The 7,835-nt window shown below is 44.7% G+C and overlaps 1 protein-coding gene across 2 annotated transcripts in view; it reads left to right on the top strand.

Moving 5' to 3' along the window:
- hprt1 (hypoxanthine phosphoribosyltransferase 1) overlaps positions 1-7,835 on the top strand; it is a 48,932-nt gene that overhangs the window by 19,291 nt on the left and 21,806 nt on the right. For both annotated transcript variants that reach the window (XM_043714345.1, XM_043714346.1), the window contains exon 4: positions 5,574-5,639. In XM_043714345.1, coding sequence (XP_043570280.1) covers positions 5,574-5,639 — 66 coding nt within the window. The remainder of the gene's footprint in view (positions 1-5,573; positions 5,640-7,835) is intronic.

Raw genomic sequence — 7,835 nt, forward strand, 5'->3', positions numbered from 1 at the left:
GGACTTTTCTCTCTGGAGAGAAGGAGGAAGAGAGGAGACCTGATCGAGGTGTACAAAATAATGAGAGGAATAGATAGAGTCAATAGCCAGAGACTTCTCCCCAGGGCAGGATTGACTGGTACGAGAAGTCATAGTTTGAAGATATTAGGAGGAAGGTATAGAGGAGACATCAGAGGTAGGTTCTTTACGCAGAGAGTTATGAATGCATGGAATGTGTTGCCAGCTGTGGTGGTGGAAGCAGAGTCATTGAGGACATTTAAGCGACTGCTGAATATGCACATGGATAGCAGTGAGTTGAGGAGTGCGCAGGTTAAGTTACTATATTTGACATAAGGATTAAATCTTGGCACAACATTATGGGCCAAAGGGCCTGTTCAATGCTGTACTTTTCTATGTTCTATGTTCAATATTTTAAAACTAATAGAATTATGGTCGCTGGCCCTAAAGTGCTCCCCCACTGACACCTCAGTCACCTGCCCTGGTTTATTCACGAAGAGCAGGTCAGGTTTTGTATCTTGTCTAGTAGGTACATCCGCATACTAAATCCTCAGAAAATTTTCTTGTACACTCTTAACAAATTCCTCTCCATCTAAACCCTGAACACTATGGCAGTCCCAGTCTATTCTTGGAAAGTTATAATTCCCTACCATAACCACCCTATTGTTCTTACAGATAACTGAAATCTGCTCACAAATTTGTTTCTCAATTTCCTGCTGACAATTAGGGGGTCTATAATTCAATTCCAATAAGGTGATCCATCTACCAGGCTGCTGTCAAGGAAAGGCCGCCAGCATTCCCAAAGATCCATCACACCCTGGCAATGTTTTTCTACAACTTCTACCATCGGGGAGACGGCATAGAAGCCTGAACACGCACCAGCCGGTTTCAAAACAGTTTCTACCCTACTGTTGTTAGATTCACAAACTCTTAATATTTGCCTGTACCTGTGTTTTTGTTTATGCCACTGTTTACCTATTATTTACTTATCTATGCTACTTCACTCTGTGATCTGCCTGTATTGCTCGCAAGACAAAACTTTAGATTAGATTAGATTACAGTGTGGAAACAGGCCTTCGGCCCAACAAGTCCACACCGACCCGTCGAAGCGAAACCCACCCATACCCCTAACCTAACACTACGGGCAATTTAGTATGGCCAATTCACCTGACCCTGCACATCTTTGGACTGTGGGAGGAATCCGGAGCACCCGGAGGAAACCCACGCAGACACGGGGAGAACGTGCAAACTCCACACAGTCAGTCGCCTGAGGCGGGAATTGAACCCGGGTCTCAGGCGCTGTGAGGCAGCAGTGCTAACCACTGTGCCACCGTGCCGCCCACTTTCTACTGTGTCTCAGTACATGTGACAATAAATTCAATTCAATCCAATTCAGTCGTCCCTTTCTTATTTCTCAGTTCCACCCTAATAACTTCCCTGGACGTATTTCCGAGAATATCCTCACTAAGTACAGCTGTAATGTTATCCCTTATCAAAAACGGCACTCCCCCTCTCTTGCCTCCCTTTCTATCCTTCCAACAGCATTTGTATCCTGGAACATTAAGCTGCCAGTCTTGTCTATCCCTGAGCCATATGTAATTAATTGCTATGATGTCCCAGTCCCATCTTCCTCACCATGCCCTGAGTTCATATACCTTCCCTGTTAAGCGTCTTGCATTGAAATAAATGCAGTTTAATTTATCAGTCCAATATTTTTCTCTGCTTTGTTCCTGCCTGCCCTGACTATTTGACACTTCTTTTCTCAACTGTACCAGTGTCAGATTGATCTCTTCCCTCAGTATTTCCCTGGGTCCTTGGTACTGGGTAATGAACTCAGCCAGATGTTAAGTTTGGAGGTAGGCGAGCACTTTGGTGATAGTGACATAATTGGTTATGTTTACTTTTGCGCTGGACGGGGTTAGGTATATGCCACAGGGCAAGAGTTATAGCTGGTCAAAAGGCAATTATGATGCAATTAGGCAAGATTTAGGATGCATAGGATGGGGAAGGAAACTGCAGGGGATGGGCACAACTGAAATGGGGAGCTTATTCAAGGAACAGTTACTGTGTGTCCTTGATAAGTATGTACCTGTCAGACAGGGAAGAAGTGGTTGAGCGAGGGAGCAGTGGTTTACTAAAAAAAAATTGAATCTCTTGACGGAGGAAGAAGGTGGCTTATGTTATGATGAGATGTGAAGGCTCAGTTAGGGCGCTTCAGAGTTACAAGTTAGACAGGAAGGATCTTAATAGAGAGTGATGAAGAGCCAGGAGGGAATATGAGAAGTTGTTGGCAGATAGGATCAAGGAAAACCCTAAAGATTTCTCGAGGTATATCAGGAATAAAAGAATGACAAGTGTAAGTTGAGGGCTAATCAAGGGCAATAGTGGGAAGTTGTGAATGGAGTCCAAGGAGTTAGGAGAATCACTAAATGAATATTTTTTGTCACTATTCACACTAGAAAAAGACAATGTTATCGAGGAGAATACTGAGATATAAGCTACTAAACTATATGGGGGTCGATTTTCACAAGGAGGAGGTGTTAGCAATTATGGAAAGTGTAAAAATAGATAAGTCCCCTTGGCCAGATGGGATTTATCCTAGGATTATCTGGGAAGCCAGGGAGGAGATTGCAGAGCCTTTGGCTTTGATCTTTATGTTGTCATTGTCTACAGGAATAGTGTCAGAAAACTGAAGGATAGCAAATGTCGTTCCCTTGTTCAAGGAGAGTAGAGACAGCCCTGGTAATTATAGACCAATGAGCCTTATTTTGGTTGTGGGTAAAGTGTTGGAAAAGGTTATAAGAGAGAGGATTTATAATCATCATGAAAGGAACTAGTTGATTACGGGTAGTCAACATGGTTTTGTGAAGCGTCGGTTGTGCCTCACAAACTTTATTGAATTCTTTGAGAAGGTGAGGGTAAAGTACGGTAGGCTGTTGCACAAAAATGGGAGAAATGGGATTGAGGGTGATTTAGTGGTTTGGATCAGAAGTTGGCTAGCTGATAGTGGTTGACACCAAGATCTCGTGATCATCCTGGAGTTCAGTTACAGGTGGTGTGCCGCAAGAATCTCTTTTGGATCCCTTGCTGTTTTTCATTTTTGTGGGTGACCTGAATGAGGGCATAGAAGGATGGGTTGGTGGATTTGCAGATGATACTAAGGTTGGTGGAGTTGTGGATAGTACTGAAGAATGTTGTAGGTTACAGAGGGACATAAGAGCTGGGCTGAGAGGTGGCAAGTTGAATTTAATGTGGAAAAGTGAGGTGACTCGCTTTGGAAGGAGCAACAGGAATAGAGAATACTGGGCTAATGGTAATATTCTTTGTAGTGTAGATGAGCAGCAAGATCTTGGTGTCCATGTACATAGATCCTTGAAAATTGCCGCCCAGGTTGATAGGGTTATTAAGAAGGCATATGGTGTGTTTGCTTTTATTGGTAGAGGGACTGAGTTTCAGAGCCACGAGGTCGTTTTGCAGCTGTACAAAACTTTGGTGCGGCTGCAATTGGAGTATTGCGTACAGTACTGGTCACCGCATTATAGGAAGGATATAGAAGCTTTGGAATGGGTTTAGAGGAGATTTACTAGGATGTTGCCTGATATAGAGGGAAGGTCTTATGAGGAAAGGTTGAGGGACGTAGGGCTGTTTTTGTTGGAGAGAAGAAGATTGAGAGGTGACTTAATTGAGACATATAAGATAATCAGAGGGTTAGATAGGGTGGATAGTGAGAGCCTTTTTCCTCGGATGCTGATGGCTCGCACGAGGGTCATAAATTGAGGGCTGATAAATAAATATAGGACAGATGTCAGAGGTAATTTCTTTACTCAGAGAGTAGTAGTGGCATGGAACGCCCTGCTTGCAACAGTAGTAGACTCGCCAACTTTAAGGGCATTTAAATGGTCATTGGATAAACATATGGATGAAAATGTAGGATAGATAGGCTTCAGATTGATTTCACGGTTTGGCACAGCATCAAAGGCTAAAGGGCCTGTACTATTTTGGATGTAGGTTTGCTCGCTGAGTGGAAGGTTCATTTCCAGACGTTTCGTAACATCTTTAGTGGGCCTCAGGTTGATGAAAACTGCTGAAAATTCCTGCTTTCTATTTATATGTTTGGGTTTCTTTGGGTTGGTGATGTCGTTTCCTGTGGGGACATTATTTCCTGTGGTGAAGTCACTTCCTGTTCCTTTTTTTCAAGGGGTGCTAGATGGGGTCTAACTCGATGTGTTTGTTGACCTACATCCAAAACCACAACCTGAGCTACAAATCTTCTCAAAACTCGCTAAGGCCTATACTATGCTGTAATGTTCTGTGTTATAAATGGAAGAAGGAATATTGATAGAGGCTTAAGTGTCTTTATATATTCTTTTTGAGTAAACTAAAATGTCATTAATTAACTGGCGTTTATGAACTCTTAGTAACTAAAGCAAAAATTGGAACACGGGTGTCTCTTTACATATGCTCACATTGTTATCCAATTACTGCTCCTCAATAAACTTTAATTTCTACAATTCACACTTGACGTGCACAGTCTGGTTACCACATTTCTTACATTACAGTAGTGACTACATTCAATTGTCTGTGAAGTATTTCAGAGAGACCTCATATTAGGATAGGCATCTGAAACAAAAACAAAGTGCTGGAAACACTCAACTGATCTGACAGCATCTCTGGATGCTGGAGAGAAAGTTGTTGCATTAGATCTAGTGACCGTTCTTCAGAACTGCTCTGTTCAGAGGCAGGCCATGCATTTCAGACCCCCAACCAATTCTCTGCATGAAAACGTTTTTCCTCAAATCCCCTCTAAACTGCCTGCCTTTCATTTTAAAATTAAACCCCCTTTGTTATTAACCCTTCAACTAAAGGGAAGAGCTGCCTTTATTCACCCTGCGCATGCCCCTTAGGATCTTGTACATCTCCAACAGGTACTCCCTCAACCTTCTCTGCTCCAAAGAAAACAACCCGAGCCTATCCAGCCTCTCCTCGTGGCTGAAATATATCATCCCAGGCAGCATCCTGGTGAATCCCTCTGTTCTTGTCCTCTCTCTCTCTGTCTCTCTCTCTGTCTCTGTCTCTCTCTGTTTTTGTCTCTCTCTCTGTTTTTCTCTCTCTCTTCCCCCCACCTCTCCCCCTCTCCCCCAGCATTTGACCAGATTTGTTAGGCATGACCATCTCATGACAAAGCCATGCTGACTATCCCAAATCTACCCTTTCCTCTCTGAATGGCGATTAACTTTCTTCTTCCCTGTTTTCTCACTAGTTTCTCCACCATTAATGTGAGACTCACTGGTCTATTGTTCGCTGATCTATTTCTAACACCCTTTTTGTGAAGTGAAACCACATTAGCTGTTCTCCAGTCTCCTATGGCCAGAGATGAATTAAGAATTTGGGTCAAGGCCTTTGTAATTTTCACCCTTGTCTCCCACTCCAAGCCCGCAGCAATGTGTTTGATTCTTAATTGCCCTCTGAAAAGGCATTGAAACAAGGATGGATGATAAATACTGGCCTTTAATATTTGTTAATCTGCACATTCTGAATGTAAAGAAATGTAAATCAGTTTTGTTTTTAAATTTCAGAATGATCAGTCGACTGGAGAGATAAAGGTGATCGGTGGAGACAACCTTTCAACCCTAACAGGAAAGGTACTACAGCATCAGTAACACTTATTGCACAGAAGGAAGTGGGACAAGGCCAGCGGATGCTGTTGCATTGCTGAGCCAGAGAGGGAGTGAGCAGAGTGCAGGCAAGGGTAGAGTGGGGTGGATGGTGAGTGGCCATGGTGGGGGGAGGGATGGAGTCTGCGTGTGTTCGTGTTCAGAGTCCGATCACCTTTTCAACCATTAAATGAGATCCATTCAGTTTTCAGCTTGATGAAGAAGTGCAATGAGCCTACATGAATTAAAGATTATTTTAATAGAAAGCAACTTAGAGTCCGACCGCACAGAGACAGGCACTTTGGCCCAAACTGGTCCATGGCAACCAAAATGTCTGTCCGTGCTAACTGCATTTCCTGCACTTGGCCCATATCTTTCTAAACCTTTACAATCCATGTATTTGTCCAAATGGTGAGGGATGCCATTAGTGTCCCATCCAAGTACATCTACAGGAAGTGCATCCAACTCTCGCTCCTCCAAGACCGTGTTAGGGAACTGGAGCGAGAGCTGGATGAACTTCGGATCATTCGGGAGGCAGAGTCTATGATAGGTAAGAGTTACGGGAAAGTAGTTACTCCTAGAAACGAAGAAAGCTGGGTAACTGTTTGAAAGGGGTAGAAAACAGTCAGTGCAGGGATCCCCTGTGCTCGTTCCCCTGAAAAACAAGTATACCATTTTGGATATTGTTGGGGGGATGACTTACCAGGGGCATGCAGTGGGGTGGATGAAAGTGTTAGTCATTGGGGAAAGGAGGAAAGTGTTAGTCATTGGGGACTCAAAAGTTAGAGGGTCAGATAAAAGGTTTATTGGGAATGAACGAGATTCACGGTTGTTGTGTTGCCTCCCAGGTGCCAGGGTCCGTGATGTCTCTGATCGTATCTTTGGGTCCTGAAGGAAGAGGGTGACCAGCCCCAGGTCGTGGTCCACACAGGTACCAACGACACAGGTAGAAAGAGGATAGGGATGTAAGGCAGGATTTCAGGGAGCTAGGGTGGAAGCTGAGAGCTAGAACAAACAGAGTCGTTATCTCTGGTTTGTTACCCGTGCCACGTGATAGCGAGGTGAGGAACAGGGAGAGATATCAGCTGAACACATGGCTGCAGGGATGGTGCAGGAGGGAGGGTTTCAGGTACTTGGATAATGGGGGCTCATTTGGGGGAAGGTGGGACCTGTAAAAACAGGACAGTCTTCGCTTCAACCAGAGGGATACTAATACCCTGGGGTGGGAAATTTGCTGGTGCTATTCGGGTGAGTTTAAACTAGCTCAGCAGGGGCATAGGAACCTGAGGTGTAGTTCTAGTGCACAGGAGGATGAGAGTAGGGAGGACAGGGACAGGATTTCATGGTCATAGGAATGTGCTGGCAGACAGCAAGTTGGTTTGAAGTGTGTCTACTTCAATGCCAGAAGTATCCGAAATAAGGTAGATGAGCTTGCAACATGGATAGGTACCTGGGACCTCAATGTTGTGGCCATTTCGGAGACATGGATAGAGCGGGGTCAGGAATGGATGTTGCAGGTTCCAGGGTTTAGATCTTTCATTAAGAAGAGACAAGGCGGTAAAAGAGGGGGAGGTGTGGCATTGTTAGTCAAGGACCGTATAACGGTGGCTGAAAGAACTTTTGACGAGGACTTGCCTGCTGAGGTGGTATGGACGGAGGTTGGAAACAGGACAGGACAGCTCACACTGCTGGGAGTTTTTTATAGGCATCAGCAGAGTTCGAGGAATGTGGAGGAGAGGATTGACAAAACGACCGAGGGTAGGAGTGAAAGGAACAGGGTGGTCATTATGGGGGACTTTAACCTCCCAACATTGACTGGAAATGCTATAAGGAGAAGGTGAGGTCTGCAGATGCTGGAGATCAGAGATGGAAATATGTTGCTGGAAAAGCGCAGCAGGTCAGGCAGCATCTAGGGAACAGGAGAATCGACGTTTCGGGCATTAGCCCTTCTTCAGGAATGAGGAAAGTTGGTCCAGCAGGCTAAGATAAAAGATAGGGAGGAGGGACTTGGGGGAGGGGCGTCGGAAATGTGATAGGTAGAAAGAGGACAAGGTGAGGGTGATAGGTCAGACTGGGGTGGGGGAGGAGAGGTCGGGAAGAAGATTGCAGGTTAGGAAGGCGGTGCTGAATTCAAATTCAGCACCGCCTTCCTAACCTGCAATCTTCTTCCCAACCTCTCCGCCC

This window comes from Chiloscyllium plagiosum, chromosome 24, assembly GCF_004010195.1.
Source record: "Chiloscyllium plagiosum isolate BGI_BamShark_2017 chromosome 24, ASM401019v2, whole genome shotgun sequence".
Classification (NCBI taxonomy): Eukaryota; Metazoa; Chordata; class Chondrichthyes; order Orectolobiformes; family Hemiscylliidae; genus Chiloscyllium; species Chiloscyllium plagiosum.